Consider the following 16,233-nt stretch of genomic DNA (forward strand, 5'->3'; position numbering starts at 1 on the left):
TAACCCTTTTACCACTGATGATGATGATGAGTTGGAAGTGACGGATTCATCTCATCAATGTGTGTCAGGGCACAAATGCTTGCTTTGACAAAACAGCACTAATAACGGTAATAAAAATGTGTGGGCATAAAGAACACAAATGAATCCTGATCCCTTTATTTTCCTGGTAACATTTCACTAATGTAAAAATAACCAACACAAATGACCAAATCGTGATATCGAATCAGTCCTCACACACCCTCCATAACCGACTCCATCTCCCCGTGGACCAGCACTATTTCTCGTTTATTATTAATAAATACCCTCTAACTGGGTCTTAGTTTGTTTCTTTACATTGTCATTCTGTATTTCTTTAGTCTTTTCAGTCTTGAGGTCTTTGTTCGAGTTACTGTATATATCAGAGTTTATTAGTTTGCTCAGATTTTTTCCCCATGTTAAGTTTACGTTTGTGTTTCACTATTTGGTTATGATTGCTTACTTCCTGTTCTACTTTATAAGTCATCTTCCGTGACTCGTAATAAATTTTACGTCCTCCCCTGTGATTGTGCTGATTGCCTGCACCTACTTCTTTTTTTTCACTGCTGTGTTCACATCCCCGATTGCATTTCTGTGTATACACAGCGCCGTCTCACCCCGCAGTCCTTTGCCTCACTGTCTCTTCTGCGTGTCTTCAGTTAGTTTTCCATTTTTTTTTATTTTCAGAGTGGATTAATAAAATCTAATCATTGTTAAAGTAACAAGTTTTAAACCCTTTCCAACTTCACTACAGTAGCAAACATCATAACCTGTCATCTGTGCATCTGTTGGACACGCCCAGGAGTCCGCATAACTCCACCCTTTAGGCGTGACAGACCTACCTCCTTACCACCAGACACAACCTGCTTCACTGCAGTTTTTTTCAACTACTTTAATATAGCTTAAATTAACAGTATATGAAGGAATTAAAATAGACACAAAAAGTGTGATTTAATCGCCCGATGGGCCAATGGAGGGGAAAAGTTTTCCTAAAACCACTGATGTGTCTTTGATCTGTGAGCGATTAAAGATCAAATTGATATAAAGTAAAGGCTAAAGAAGAAGTCACTCATTTTTTATGAAGGTAAACATTAAATCTACTCACCTACCTCACCACCATTTTTGGTACTTTCGAGAACTGAGCAGGACGACAGCATCAGTTATTTGTCTGTTGCTGGAGTCTGAACAGCTTATATAACATAAACCCTCCAGAGATGGAGCTTTCTGAACATCCTGTCCACTGCTGCTGTTTGTCATAGTCTAAAGTATCGCTATTAAAAATGTATAGAAACCATAAATTATTCATTCAGACTCAGATTTGCTTTATGATAACGACAGCTAGAAGACTTTTCTGTGCACACACGTTTACTGATGAAGAACCACTTAATGATGAAACATGGATGTAATCAGGAATTAAGAGTCACAAACCTGGAGGAGGCGGAAGTATCCCGGTGTCAGTCTTCCCAGTCTGATGATCATTCCTGCTGCCTCCGTTTCTCAGACGGGAGAGGAGCTTCCTGCAGGAGAGGAAAACTCCCATCCCTCTTACTGTTTTCATTAAGTGAGCATTGTTAGATGAGATTTATGCAGACAGTATGGCTCAGTTTCCCAGACATGGACTTAGATTTAAAACAATTTTCAGAGGTGATCTTCCGTGAAATTTTCTTTTAATTTAGGACTAGGCTCACTCAGTGTCTGGCAAACTGGCTGAATATATTATGGTTGCTTTGGACGCCTTCACTGTTTGACGGGAAAAGCCCAAAAAGATATAATTAGATGCATTTTACAGAAAAATAAAGGGAAAAGACACATTTTTTCTTCCACATCTCATTTATCCTGCTGTGACACCCTCCGATTTATCTCAAGGAGAACTTAATCTTCTTGATGGAAATCAGTGACTTTAAAAACAGATTTCTGCCTCACTTTGAACTGCCTGGTTTATTGGAGGATGTTTTTAATAGATACATATTTAAACCATACTCAAGAGAAGTAAATCTCTGTGGAGAAATGAACACTTTTAAATTTTATTTTGAGCTATTCATTGTAACAAACCTAATATGTCGCAGACAACATAAAACTGTCTTTAACCCAACTAGTTTAGTCATATTGAGGTCATTCAAACTGATATCACAGCCTGACATAAGTTTTGTCACATCTCAGTTTCAAAGCCACTAAAGCAAGGAAATGTTTGAGGATATTAATTTTTTATTAATATCAATACCTTATTTTAAGTCTTCTTGTTTAGTATTTCTAAGGCTTACACTGTGTGACCCTTTAATAAACAGTTTATAACACATTTTAAAATGTTTTTGGACGTATTTGCCTTAAGCAGAAGCTAACTGATGACTTTAAAAGCTGTAATTATATAAACTTTTACTTTATCACTTTAACAGCTTCATTATAATGTGTTATAAACCATTTATTGGTGGTGTTTCCACAGTGTCATCAGCCTTCAGGTAAAACATATCAGCCTCACAGTTTGAAGTTAGGAGGTCCTCGTGGAGTTGATGAGCATCCAGTTGGGATCCAGACGTGCCTTCATCGACAGCAGACGGACCTCCGGCCCCGTGAAGCCCCTCGGCAGTCTGAGCAAACACCCGGCAGCCTGACGTGCTGAAGAGGATCCTGTGTGTCCCTGCTCTTTTGTACAGTGTGCCACACAAATACTCGCAGCGCCGCATGAAAGCTCCGGCCTGTCAGGGGTGATTTGGCCATCCAGCCAGTGAAACGGGTGAGAGCGGAGAGAGGAGGAGAAGAAGAAGAGGTCGCTCTGTGCAGCATGTTGCACGCTTGAAGGAACATGTGTGTTAATGCACTGCAGTCACTTATGTAACCCATAAAAGAGAAAATACTTTTTAACAACCCAGCAGTAAAAAGTTTAATTTTTACAGCCAAAAAAACTGCAAGCTGCAGCATTTAATGAGAGCGTTAACCTCGAGTGGATGTAATTACACTGTGGGCTTATTATGTTTGAAGGTAAAGTGATGTTACATAATGCAGCGGAGTCTATGAGGCCACATTGATTGTTCAGGCTCTCTTTGTTCGTGGTGCAGGAGTGGTTACATAAATGCAGGATGAAAACATACCAAAACATTAGAATTTTATTTTTAACGATTTAAAGATTATTGTTAATAAATCTAATTACTTTATTAGTTTTGATGCAAAAACCATAATTATTTGGAAAAAAACAACAATTTGAATTTAAAAGAGATTGTACATGAATGCTCTGTGCACTGAAATAAGTCATGTTAGCTCCAAAGGAAAGCCAAGTTACTGCTTCTCACAGTCACACTGAGAGGACTTGAAAAATATGTAAATAAATAAAAATATAATAGTCTGGTTATGGCTCAGATAAGTCTTTAGGAAATTAAAGTAAGCCAGTGTAACGTTGTCTGAAAGGACAGAGACTGTGTGTGTGTGCCTGTATAAAGGGCTGGGGTGGTGGGCTAGACTACAAGGTGTTGATTGTGCACATGGAGTGACCTCACGTCTGCATCTGCTGCATCCCTCTAGAGCCACAGGAACCAGAAATATAAAGACTATAAGTGGCTTTCTTGAATTATTTTTCTTTTATCTTTCTTGTTTTCTCTTCCTGACAAGTTGGTTTTCTTGTTCTAGCCTTAGTTTTTAGATCTTGGTCTGTATTTTGCTTCGGTTCCTATTTTGAGTTTAGATTGTCCCAATCTGTTCTCGTCTCTGTGTTAATGCTGTTGGGTTCATGTTTAATGTGAGTTTTCTTGTCTCTGTGTTTAGTACGTGTCTTTTTTATGCAAGCTTGTTTCTGCCACAGAAAAAGAAAAAAAACATTTTGCCAGGCAGAGCAAAGGTACAATTTTAAGCTATTTTCTTTTTAAGTTAACAACCCCAAATTGTGTTTTTTAGATGGTGGATACAAACTTCCATACCTTTAGGTTGTTTTCTCTTCATTTTCCTTCTGTTTTGCTCTGGAGTTTTGAGTCTCCACCTGTGTCTAATCCCTAATCATCACTCTGTCTAGAATTACACCTTGCATTCAAAACAATAGTACTTGTCCTCATAAATATGAAGCAATAACTGTGAGTAAAATGCAAATTATTCAAACTATTAATCAATAAGGTAAACATGTTTGGTATAAACTGAATGCACACCAATTAAGTAAATTTCATTTAACCATTAAGTTTAATGTTTAACATTTCACTTTGTAACAAAATTACAAAAAAAAACTTGCATAATTAACTTACTTAAAGTCTGCATTTTTGGGTATAATAATATTATTTTTTTAGTGTGGGTTGTTTGCACTGAGTCACTCCTTCACTGCCCTTTTTCCCCCCGTTTAAAAAACAGACAAAATGTATGTATCTTCTTGCCGATTGGACTCAGTTATTTTGGACTGCTTTAAACTATTAAAGTTCACTTTAAGTTGCAGTCTTTACATTAATGCAGTTTAATTTTATGAGCATACAGCACAATAAACGCTGTGACATGAACAATGTGAATGCCTTGTATTAAGAGTGACTTCGGTAACGTCAGTCTGCAGAAGACGCCGTGCTGAAGAAGTCTGGGTTTGGTATTGTTGGTTCTCCTTTGTCCTGACTTGGGGCTCTGACCGGCGTTCTGACCAGCGTCACCTTCACTCCTGCCGGACCCTGAGCGTCCGTGCTCTCCACTCCAACGACGTGTCCGATGAAATGCTGAAACACACCGAAACAGAACGTCAAGACTACAGCGAGTTGCTCCTCAATTTTTAAAATTTTGATCATTGTTCACAAATAACAGGAAAAGAACTGAATTAAAGATAAAGAAACTCTTTTGTATCTAACAACTCTTTACAGAGCATATTCTAAAGGGCATCACATTTCACCAAAACTTCAGATTTATATTTGGTTATCACCTTAAAATATTAAAAGTTTGCATAATAACTACACCAATTCCTCACCACCATTTGTTCTTACCCCTGCTTTGTGCATTATTAGTGCAGAGTTAAGATCTACTGAAGTTATTAGAAAGGCTATTTATTAGTTTGCTCCATTTAACTTTAGTTTAACTAATGTAACAAAGGACTTTCCCAAGTTTGGCAATAATAAAGTACGTCTAATCTCATCTTATATATTTTCATTCATCTTCTTCATTTATGTTATTGGGCCCCTGAATGTCAGGATTTATCTACTATTAAAACTAATTTCAGAGATGCTTTCTAAGCCACAAACTCCAAATTAAGCTGAAATTCATTACATGCATTAAAAATGCTCATTCTCAGAACCAGAAAATGAGCTATACCTGAAACAGACTTTTTTCTTTGCTCCATTTTGTGAAAATAAGATATGAGATTTAAGTATTTTAATCAATTAAGCGGGTGACCTGTAAAAGTCATGAAAGGTTAAGTGTAAAGACCTCAGCAGGGCGGATAGCAGCGTCCTCGTGCTTTGGTTTAGGTCTGGATGATTCGGCGTTCTTCTCCCTCTGTGCTTTTACTTCCTGTATACAAAGCGCATAACAAAAATATACACTTACTACTTATACTGAGAATCTAGATATTATTATTAGTATTATTATTATTAGGATAGAATTTATAGTTAAAAATCTTTAAACCTTCAGGGCTTCATAGTTTGAAGTCCTGGAAACATAATCCTCCCATGACTTCGCCATGAACTCCTTTTGCTTCCAGCGAGACTTCATCTGCGATAAAGACAGAAAAAAGTCAGAATTCATTTTACTATCAAATCAATTTTATTTATATAGCACTTTTAAAAACAACAACTGTTGACCAGAGTACTGTACAATAAAATAATCAGATAAAATTTAAAAGGAAAGTAAAATAAAAGATAAGAAAAAAATAAGAATAAAATAAGAATTTTATCATTAATAATAAAATAATGACAAAATAATGACATTATTAAAAGCCAAAGAGTAAAAATGGGACTTTAAACGAGTTTTAAATGTATCCAGTGTTGGAGAGGTCCTGATATGTAAAGGCAGTTTCGGAGCAGTCACAGCAAAAGCCTGATCTCCTCCTACTAAAACAAATTGTCCCAGAGGATCTCTGCTTCTAGTCAAACATACAATGAAAACGTTTTACTAGACATACAAAAAAAGAAAAAAAAAGAAAAAAAAGACTGAATTTGTTTGATTATGCATGTGAAAATAAATCTGATTATTTGTATAGTAGCTCAGGAAGAAAAAAAAAAAAACTATCTGTGTAATATAATTTGTCTTTTTGGGGTTTTTTGTTAAAGAAAAACATTTTAAGTGACTTTCATGTAAGCTATTTCCACTCCTTTACTCCGTACCTCTGTGTATGTGAGTTTCTCTTCTCTGATGTCCTCCTTCTGATGGTGCTCCAGGATGCTGTTTTGTTCCTCCACGATCCTCTTCGCCGTGTCCTCTGCGATCTTGCAGATGGTGCTCAGAGCCTCCTGGTCGGGGCTGATCGGCCTCACGCCTTCCAGACTCAGTTCCCGGCTGATCTCATCCCACACCTCACCGACCTGCAGCACCACAAGAGACAGACATGTTGATGTTTATCTCGGTTTATGTCCTCTGCATCTGAAACCTTTAAGAGAGCTCCAGACTCCTTTAAGTCTTTACTCCCTGTGACTAACGGTTATTTATAGATTGTTTTCCTGACAGACTTTCACTGCCTGAGTATCCAAAACTTAAGCTGCTGGTTCAGCCACAGTCAGACAAAATACGTTGGTCCCTCAGAGTTCTCGCTCTCTGTATTTTGTTGAACGAGGACTTTTGTACTTTCACTTTGAATATCTCTACTCTACTCACAGCTAAAGCTTCATATTAATTTCAGGTTTGAACAAACTTTGAACAGATTGTAAGTCTGAGGAACTATTATATGAAGCATCAACAGTATTTTCTCTTCACTTTTACCTTAAAGTCTAGATATCTCCTGATGATGGTCAGAGTCACATAATCTTTTCCCAACAATCCAGGAAGATCCTGAAACCCTGAAAAAGAAAAAGTCAGAAACACTCCTGATTGCTTTTTAATATAACAATATTAGCTGTTCCCAACAACTGAATGTTTTGAACAGAACATCATGATATCATTTTATTACTCTGATATTTCAAAACTTCAAAAATTTATCAATAAGTGATAAATTTCATTTAAAAAAGCCAAATTGAGACTGAATATGATTTGAAAGGCTACAAAAAGAAACATGTAAAAATAGCCTTTTGTTTTACAACCTTCTGGATTTTGTTTTAATGGTATTTTTTTTATTAATAAAAATAAATAATAAATAAATAAGTATAACTGGCCTATAGGAGGAGCTACAAAGAAATTGGGCTAATCAAATAATCTAATTACAAAATCTTCTTAATAAATACTTTACATTTAGTATGAAACTGAATAATTTGTTTGGTTACCAATTTTGCAGAAGACGGAGTAAATCTTCGATCGCAGGTTCTCTGACATCTCCAATACTGCAGCACTCGGCACGTTAGCAGGAAATGAAAGCTGAGCTTCATCCAGCTGGAAAAGACTGTGGATGGGCCTCTGAGGATCTTCAAGATAAAAGAAATAACAAAGAGAAATATATGAGATTACAAAAGGGCCTAAAATCTGATTTTTACCTGCTGGCAAAATGTAAAACTTTTAAAACCTTCTGTCTGAGACGGAGAGATGAAAAAAAAAATCCATCAGCTATGCAAAAACATACAAAAAAAGTATTTTCATTTACATTGTTTCCTGTTATATTTAACCATTCCCTGCATCTGGTTGGCTCAGTGGTACAGAACGTTATCGTTACATAAAAATGTCAGATAAAAATCAGATGTTTATAAAATCCAGGTTGGGAAAAGAAATAATGCTGTGTGTGTCGAAGTCCAACACAGACAGTGGAGGACAAAGCAGAGGCGCCCGTAAAAGACCCCAAAACAACATTACAGACTAACAGGATACTTTTTAAAAAAAAAATTGCATCAGCAGTTTAGTAGAAACATTTACCTGTTAGTGCAGCAGAAATCTAAAAAACATAAAGTTCTTTATTTCGATTTGATATCTAATTGAAAGAAAAAGGTGAAATCTGTTCTCAGTGCGATGATCTGAATCAACATGGAAGCATCGCAGACCGACCTGCGATGCTTCCATGTTGATTTCGAGGAACTCCTAGCTCCTCCTCTTCCTCTCTCCACAGCTGCAGCAGGAGTCTCGGAGCCGTCTGTCCGTTGCCGTCCCTCCACGTCAGAATGTACGGCACCGTGTTCGGGTTGTCACATAACTCTAGCAGGGTGGCGAGGATGACACCGTGCACACACCTGGGGCTTGTCTGCAGGAGAAAAGGACGTTTATATTACCTGTGAACGCTGCCTTACATGAACTAGCTTTAACACAGAGCAGCTGAAATCCTATTTTTAATCACAAAATACAGGAAGAAAAAAGGAAACTTTTAAAGCCTCGACAGTAAATTCAGGAAACTTTTACTCACACTGAGTAAGTTGAGGAGAAGAAACACCCCGTCTTTAACCAGAAAGTAATCTTCTGTGGTGTAGCAGCCTACGACACACGACCTGATGGGAGAAAAGGCGCACAGACAGAAACTTTCTCAGCTGTAGGAGACAAAAAATAGACCCCTGATAGTTGGCTTGTAATTGCAACAAAAAATGTGCTTGTTGAGCTGCTCGCAGGTCCATAACAGAACTGAAAAATCAAGTTCAGACCCGTATAACAAGTGTTATGATGACCTGAACTCGAGGTCATTATAACAGATCTTGAGATTCTGTACTTTTATTTCTAATGTTAGACATCAAATATTTCTCCAGATTAGGTTAAAATTCACTGACCCTCTTCATGCTGATGGTCATATCTGTTACTACACCATAGCCTATGGATAAAACTATGATTAAATGTAGGTAATATTGTAGAAAGTAGTAAATAATGTTTCCCAGAAAGTTGATTCTGTTCATATGGACCACAATTCACTCACGTTCTGTGGACAAACACATCGAGCTCACCAGGGAGGATATGAAATAGGACAGGCAAAGGACAAATTACTGTGAGTAATAGGGAAACTTTTGAAAGTTCATGTGTACCATAAACCAATGCTTACAGCCCAGTATTTAAGGTATAACTCTCACCAGTCTCTGGAGCACAAATTGGGTATTATTAGAACGCTACAGCACCATCTCCTCAGAGCACAGCCCCCCCCCCCCTCCAGGATCCTCCAGGATCCAGAAGGTTAATCGCTGCCTGCATAAAAACTGTTGGTGATCCCTCATGTCAGGGGTGTCCAACTCCAGGCCTCGAGGGCCGGTGTCCTGCAGGTTTTAGATGTGTTTGATCCAACACAGCTGATTTAAATGATAAAATTACCTCCTCAACATGTCTTGAAGTTCTCCAGAGGCCTGGTAATGAAATAATCATTTGATTCAGGTGTGTTAACCCAGAGTGATATCTAAAACCTGCAGGACACCGGCCCTTAAGGCCTGGAGTTGGATACCCCTGCCTTATGTGAACAGCTGAGACAGGCTTTTTGAAAAACACAGCATTTCTGTCACTTTCGCCAAAAAATGGTCCACTCCAAGGACCCCAGGTCTCTCGGAGTAAACAGAATAATATAGTGTACGTCATTAAGTGTCAGGAGGACTGCTGTTTATCGTGCATCAGGGAAACCAAACAACCTCTCGCTAAACACACAGAAAACATGCTTCCTTGGGGTGGGACTCTGCAGTCTATTGAACCTGCAGGCCAGTGGCCAATCTTTCAATTATGAGGAAGTGCACATCCTGGGCAGGGAGCAACACTGGTTAGAGCGAGGAGTCAAGGAAGGCGAACAACCATAGTACATCTGTCACCTTCTTACAGTGCCGTGATTGCAGCCACTCCCAAGCTCACTGTAAGTCGTACTGATTAATGTTCATTATGACTAGTTTACTGCATAAACCTTCAGAAAAACGAAAATAAAATTGAAAATAAAATACTTATCAGCAAAAGGCCCCAGATTTAAGAGGTTAAATGCCTCTGAGCTGAACTGCATTCATATTATGTAAACTGAGCAAGTCCCATTTGTCCGCTAAGGCAGTTATGCCATTAAATGGAAGTGAGTTTTTCATCTGCTCCAATACAGAAACTATATTATACAATTAAATTATGCCTAACAAAGACATCATCATACATCTGGCTAACAGAGTTACACTTCTGGTTTCTCATATTACTCTAGCCTGGATCTGGAAAATGTAAATGACTGTACAAATATGAATAAATACAGCAGTTAATCTATTAAAGTGTGCTGCAGTTCACTGACCACACACAGTCCACTGTGGAGAGCACGAGCTTGTTGTGTCCGAGGCCGCTGTAAAACTTGTCGGAGCCTTTTTTCAGAAAATGAACCGCCATCTCAACTCCCTCTGAGCCAAACAGTTCCTATGAAACAGAACAGGCAGCAAACAAACACAGACTCACCAGATATCCAACTAGCCAGTTCTAAGCGCTTTTATTAAGTTAGCAATATGAGCTTTACCTTTCTGTGCATGTCGGTCTCACACAGCGTTGAAAGGATCACCTGAATATCCGACTTTATCTCCAGAGCGACGACATCATCTTCATCAGGACCCGCGTCTATCTGCATGAGAATCCCTGAGGAAACACGACAGCTTTGACTCTACTGAATTCATCGACAGTAAATGTTGATATTGAGCATGTGTCATGTGTCCAGTCCAGTCACCCAGAAGCTGGTTGATGATTCCCTGATCACAGAGGTCCTGGTTTACAGACTCTTCACCCAGAGAAGTCACCGATCTCAGCACTCTGATACAGTGCCGCGTCTGTGCCTTCTTACCGCCTCTGCCTCCGGTGGCGTGGAAGCTGTGACCCTGGCCAAAGTAAGAATCTGAAATAAAGGAGAGAATATAGTTACTGACTGATTGTTCAGTTTGTGAAAAAGTTTGCGAACCCTTTAAGATTTTGTATATTTCTGCATAGATATTATCTAAAATATAACAAGTGTTTTACCCATTTCCTAAATACAGATAAAGAAAACCTGATTAAAAATTCAAATGAAAATGTTTCATTGGACTTTATTTAATGAGGTGTGTATTACATGGATTACATACTTCATTAAAAGTCAAAAGCATGTGAGAGGAGTTGAAATGTGTATTATTTAAGAGCTCTTTTTGGTTAGATTTGGGGGTGTGATTATGAGGTATTTTGTAAGCTGTGAAACTAGTTAAACTATCAGTTGCATTAAAAAAAGAACCTTTAAGAGACAAAAGAAGAGTATGATAAAGTGTAAGAGATAAAAGCTGTTTAAATGTCTGTTGCGTAGCAAATCATGGTAATGACAAAAAGTGAGTGTATAAGTGACTTTGTGTTTGGCTCAAATACACTCTGATAGGACACTGCAATTCCCTTGAGCTTTAACCTTTCAGATACAGTACAGATTCTGCTTGGTCTTGTTTTTCTTGTGTTTCCTAACCTGGCCCAACACACCAGTCCAGCAGGAGTAGCAGACAGGTACTCCCCTCACAGGAAATGTACTCCTCCAACATGAGCGGCCCGATGGTGGCGAGGGTGGCCAGCGCCTGCAGCTGGAGCTCCTCCTTCTGCGCAGCGGACCAGTGACGTGACCCCGACTGACACTCAGACGAGGAGGCGACAGGCGGCTTCATGACCGCCAGCAGAGCCAGAACAACACGTTCTTCTTTATAAAGCTGAGAGAAGAAAACTGAGTCATCACACAGGTTATCCAAACTTAAACAATAACTGGGTGGGCGTGTGATTGACCTGCAGGGCAGCCAAGTCCCTCGACATAACAACCAGCAGATTCAACAGCAACTTCTTCATTTTCAAGTCTTCGTTACTATAGCTGAGCTTCAGGTTGCGGATCAAAGGGTTGTGACTTTTCACTAAAACATAAATAAAATAAGCAGTTTTATTTTCATAAAAGATGCTACTGTATTCATGAATAATGAAGTCATTTGTAAAAAAAGTGTGTAACATTTAAAGGATCGAGTGCCCTCACGCTCTGGAAATGTGCTGAAAACCACAAGCTGTTTGGCAAATGAACTCTCCTGAAAATAAGAAACACCTCAAATTATTAAAAAAATTCATAAAAACACCCGGTGGGTGAAAAAAAGTAACAAATGACTATTTATTAAACTGTCCTGTACTCACAATAAGCTGTGAGCCTGGACTTTCTGCAATGAGAGTTGTGATCACGAGCAGATCGTTTCTGAGTTGGAGGTCTGAATGTCCAGAGCCGGTGTTCAGCAGGTGAAAAAATGCTTCTTTCAGAGAGCTGAGGAACAAATAAAGCCAAAAGTCAGCTATCAAAGGATAAATGACAGCACAAAGGCCTGCCACATAAGGAACACACAACCAACAGAAATCAGACGAATTACAAATAATTAAACTTTTCCATTAAAAATAATGGTTTGGCTAAAATCAGAGTATAAGTATAAGAAATGTAAAATCATTACACATAACAAAAGAATGATGTATTTGTTATGTTTATTTCATTGTAGTTCTGTATTTCTTCCCTAGTCTTTTAAAGGTGTGTTGATTCTTCGAGGCATTTAATAGATTAGAAAAACATTGTACTTAAAATCTTGAAATTTTTGTGAAGTAAACTCCAAGGAATTTTCCCTTATGCTGCCTCATTTAAAAGATTCTACATCCATCAGGCACATCGTGCACATTTAAAAGCATCTTAAATGAGGAGGACACGCGTACAGGACACACTCCAGGGTGCCGAGCTGAGCGGTGACCACCTCCTTGTTGCCCCTCTCCAGCAGGTTCCAGAGGATTTCGGAAGAACGGAACAGGACCTGGCCGGTCGGATCGTGGTCGTTCATGTGGAGACATACCGTCTCTGCTCCTCGTGCGTGGAGTATTGAAGAACAGTTCATATCTGTGGTTGTAAAGTGAAACATAGACGTGTGTAACCCAGTAAATAACCCAGTTATTTTAAGGACACTTAAAATCATCATTGTCCGAAAGTCTGATTTATGTTCTTGAGAGCTGGCTACGTTCTCCAATGAAGGAGGTCATCTGCTCCTCCCCTTCCCTCCCTCACTGGCTCTGCATTGAAATAAATGACTGACCAGAGCAGCTGGAGAGGATCTGAAGGATGTGAAGGAGTTGCAGTTTGATGGTGGGCTGGTTTTCGAGAGTGGCCATGGAGAGGAGAAGTGTCTGAGCCAGCTCACTGCGCTCCAGCAGCTGCAGCCTGTAGCCTGGAGAGGTCGGCTGGAGGCCTGAGGAAACAGAGCAGAAACATTATTAAATACAACTATAAATGTTTAAATGCCAGGTTCAACATCAGGGAAGAAACAAGCTAAGAGATCATTATAAGCCATTTAAAGTGGATTTATTAAGGTGATTTCAGCCATAGCGCAATCCCTCACATCAGCTTCTGTTTAAAACAAGTCATTTTAGCCCTTTTCCTCTTACCCCAACCTCATCCTGATTGGCTGACCCTCACAAACAGAAGCAGGTGGTGCTTCTATGCTTATATGCAGAGTTGTGCAACTTAGATGAATATATTAGAGTTATCAGCCTTTACAGAGCCAGGAGATGAAAAAAAGGCTTTTGTCAAACATGGATTAATTAATTAATCTCCTCATTACCCAAAACTTTTGAAATGTTAAAAATAATCATTAAAAATTCTAAAAGCGTGCATAAAACAGAAATTAAGGAAAAACACATTATGTCCACTTTAAGGAACAAGACAATTACACTAATAACTAAAGACGAATCAACATTAAAAAAAGTCATGCCACGGTCAGAAAAAAAAACCACATTAGATTCAGATGAAAATAAAAATTAGAGTCTCACTAAACATGAGTTTCTGGAACAAATGATGGTCAATTACTTTAATAAAGACTAAACTAACAACAAAATATATAAGTAAAAATGAGCCCTTGTACTGACCAGCCACCTACTTCACACTGGCGATATGCCTCTTGAAAGTCTACCCAAAACACTCTTTTAAATTATCAGAAAAAGAACTTACCAATCCTTATTTCAGCCTCATATTTGACAGATTTTATGATCTATTTAACTTGTGCTATCATGTGTTCAAAAACTTTATCTCTTAATCCTGAACAGCCTCATAGGACACTGGGTACGGCTGTAAGCTCATGTACATATCTATATGAAATCTAACCAATTCTAATAAAGAAAACATGAAGAAAACAAATGAAAAGAAAAGAGAAGAAACACAAAGGACAAAGAAAAGCACAAGCATGCCACCACAGACGCCATGACAGAGCCTCACTTAGTGAAAGTCTAGAAAATCGGTTGTTAGAAGGGAAAGTCCGAGGCTTTCGTGTGGTACCATCCGTACCATCGAGCATCTGTTTGGGAGCCACAGAGCTGTAGAATGATTTCACGCATTCAAATATGAGCTGCCTCACTTCGGCATCAGACACTCTCATCAGACACCCTGCCAAGAGAAACACAACTCAGAAGCGCTCCATGTCATCATTCTCATCTGAAGAACAAAAACTTCAAATGATTAAACATTTCTTAAAATTTAATAATCTATATTTCTGAGTTGTTTTTAAAAATTCACATCTTTAGAGGGAGCTAGCTTGTTTTGAATGTCACGCAGCATGTAAGGTTAACATGCCACAGCAGAAATCTTTCGATCATTAGTTTTGTAAAAATGTGATCATGTATTGGAAACAAGACCATTAAAAACCAACTAAAATAATAAAAATGTTTCAAAATTAGAAGCTGGAATTATGAAATGTTTCACAATTTTGTTCCTGTTTTGAATTTTTAACACTCTACGATCAAATAATGTTACTTTCTGTCTTTTTGTTTTAAAAAAAAACCCAACAACATATTTTGCACCTGTATATAAATGTATTTAAAGCAGCAGTGACTGGCCAATCTGCGAGCCCTTTATTACCCATATGAGAGAGAAACTCTGTGACATCCTGAGCGTAGTGCAGCTCGTCAGATGTCTTCTCCTTCAGAAAGGGAAGCCTGAGACGAAAGACAGCAGCACTCTGATGATCAGATCATCTTGTGAGATAAAATATGAGCTGTTTGCTTGAAAGGGTTTCTTACCTACAAATTGTAAGAGCTTCACACAGAATGGACACATATTCGGGGTGATCTGTCACCTTCTCTGCGCAGATGTTGAGTATTTTTGCGATGGCTGTCAGTTCTTTTAAAAGCTTCAGACAGTTAAAGAAGTTTTTGGCAGATTGTTCACTCATGCAGAGCTAAATACCGATAAGGGAGGGGAGGTGATGGGTCATTGTGATAACTGAGCCTATTTCTGAACACAGAAAATGCTGACAGAAAGAGTGATGCTGTGATAAATTAGAGCCTTGGGACCAATGTTTGGTTTTGTGTTTACATGGTATGAGAGCAGATCTATTTCCATCACTGCAGCAGGGGACCATAATGAGGAAAATTTGACAATCTGCTGCGCTGTGTGACGCATGAGAGGGATTTCTTAGAAAGACAGTCTACAATATGAGAAAAAAAAAAACGAAAGGATACAAAGCCAATTTGGCTTTTCTTCAGTAGTTTCTTCAGAACAAAAAGGTGCCTTTCCTTCAAGTTAGTCTTTAGTAAAAATAGGGGGATTAAATGCACTACATGTGTAATACAATAGCAGAAAAAAGAGGACTGGCATTCAGGTTTTTAACTTACTGTCAAAGGATCTTCAAGAAGACGAATCACCTTACTGAGATCGAGACTTTTAGCATTAACCTGGAGAGGAATTTAGGTTATAGTTTAGGCTGGGATATAATTTGCAATTTCTGAAATGCTCAGAAAAGTTAGAAACAATTTAACAGCAACACTATTGTGTTCAGCTGTTGATGCTTTAAATACCTGTAAATCAGGCGTTATCACACTCTAACAATGTCATTTACTTTCCCGGTGGAGACATTTCCAAACTGCTCACCTCCTGATGGCGGTGGCTCTTCTGGGATGCTTTCAAACCAATTACAGGGATCCCCGGCTTTCTTCTGTGCACAACTTTTCCCGAATCCATTTGTAAATTTAGAACCGCTTTCTAGCTTCAGTTTTTAAAGGCTAAAATTTTAAAAAATTAAACATTCTCCTTTTTTAATACCTGCTGTTTTTGTTTTCGAACAAACGTGCTAACATTAAACGATGCTCAGCCTGAACTTACGTAGCTTTTTAACAATCGCCTCTCCTCTTCTTCTCTCCGTTTATGTTGCCAGTCTGACAGCGTACTGCCGTTGCTATGGTTACCCTGGCAGTACGGAGAGCGGCAGAGTTCAAAAATCAGAGCGACACGCCCAT

General features: G+C 38.5%; 1 protein-coding gene and 1 long non-coding RNA gene across 5 annotated transcripts; one reads left to right on the top strand and one right to left on the bottom strand.

Moving 5' to 3' along the window:
- Positions 1 to 4,150: 4,150 nt before the first annotated feature.
- LOC120726610 (cilia- and flagella-associated protein 69-like) lies at positions 4,151 to 16,186 on the bottom strand. 4 transcript variants are annotated; one of them, XM_040020318.1, is made up of 24 exons: positions 16,100 to 16,186; positions 15,869 to 15,999; positions 15,613 to 15,672; positions 15,460 to 15,525; positions 15,019 to 15,128; positions 14,858 to 14,934; positions 14,219 to 14,386; positions 13,044 to 13,196; positions 12,673 to 12,850; positions 12,115 to 12,238; positions 11,963 to 12,011; positions 11,725 to 11,846; positions 11,417 to 11,651; positions 10,667 to 10,831; positions 10,463 to 10,578; positions 10,247 to 10,365; positions 8,432 to 8,513; positions 8,080 to 8,272; positions 7,371 to 7,508; positions 6,874 to 6,950; positions 6,282 to 6,479; positions 5,584 to 5,670; positions 5,386 to 5,469; positions 4,151 to 4,685 (listed from the first exon to the last, which is right to left on the bottom strand). In XM_040020318.1, the coding sequence occupies exons 2-24, from the start codon at positions 15,956 to 15,958 to the stop codon at positions 4,521 to 4,523; spliced, it is 2,856 nt and encodes a 951-aa protein (XP_039876252.1). In that variant the 5' UTR covers positions 15,959 to 15,999; positions 16,100 to 16,186; the 3' UTR covers positions 4,151 to 4,520. The 4 variants fall into 4 exon arrangements, with proteins under 4 accessions (XP_039876252.1, XP_039876251.1, XP_039876254.1 ...); XM_040020317.1 differs by having other exon boundaries at positions 15,869 to 16,168; XM_040020320.1 differs by lacking the exon at positions 16,100 to 16,186 and having other exon boundaries at positions 4,153 to 4,685; positions 15,019 to 15,118; positions 15,796 to 15,913.
- On the top strand, positions 9,399 to 11,547 carry LOC120726616. Its single transcript, XR_005694347.1, has 3 exons — positions 9,399 to 9,838; positions 10,529 to 10,823; positions 11,434 to 11,547. It is a non-coding gene; the product is annotated as an uncharacterized LOC120726616 (long non-coding RNA).
- Positions 16,187 to 16,233: the final 47 nt, after the last annotated feature.

Source organism: Simochromis diagramma, unplaced genomic scaffold (assembly GCF_900408965.1).
Source record: "Simochromis diagramma unplaced genomic scaffold, fSimDia1.1 OVJJ01000753.1, whole genome shotgun sequence".
NCBI classification, from domain to species: domain Eukaryota; kingdom Metazoa; phylum Chordata; class Actinopteri; order Cichliformes; family Cichlidae; genus Simochromis; species Simochromis diagramma.

Bases quoted from the DNA above. Each gene is read 5' to 3' on its own strand.
- LOC120726610 (XM_040020318.1), bottom strand. From the start codon at position 15,958: ATGGATTCGGGAAAAGTTGTGCACAGAAGAAAGCCGGGGATCCCTGTA. The intron at 15,673-15,868 runs GTGAGCAGTTTG...ATTCCTCTCCAG, and splicing joins AGAGCCACCGCCATCAGGAG to GTTAATGCTAAAAGTCTCGA. The intron at 10,366-10,462 runs GTAAAGCTCATA...TCTGTTTCATAG, and splicing joins AGACCGACATGCACAGAAAG to GAACTGTTTGGCTCAGAGGG.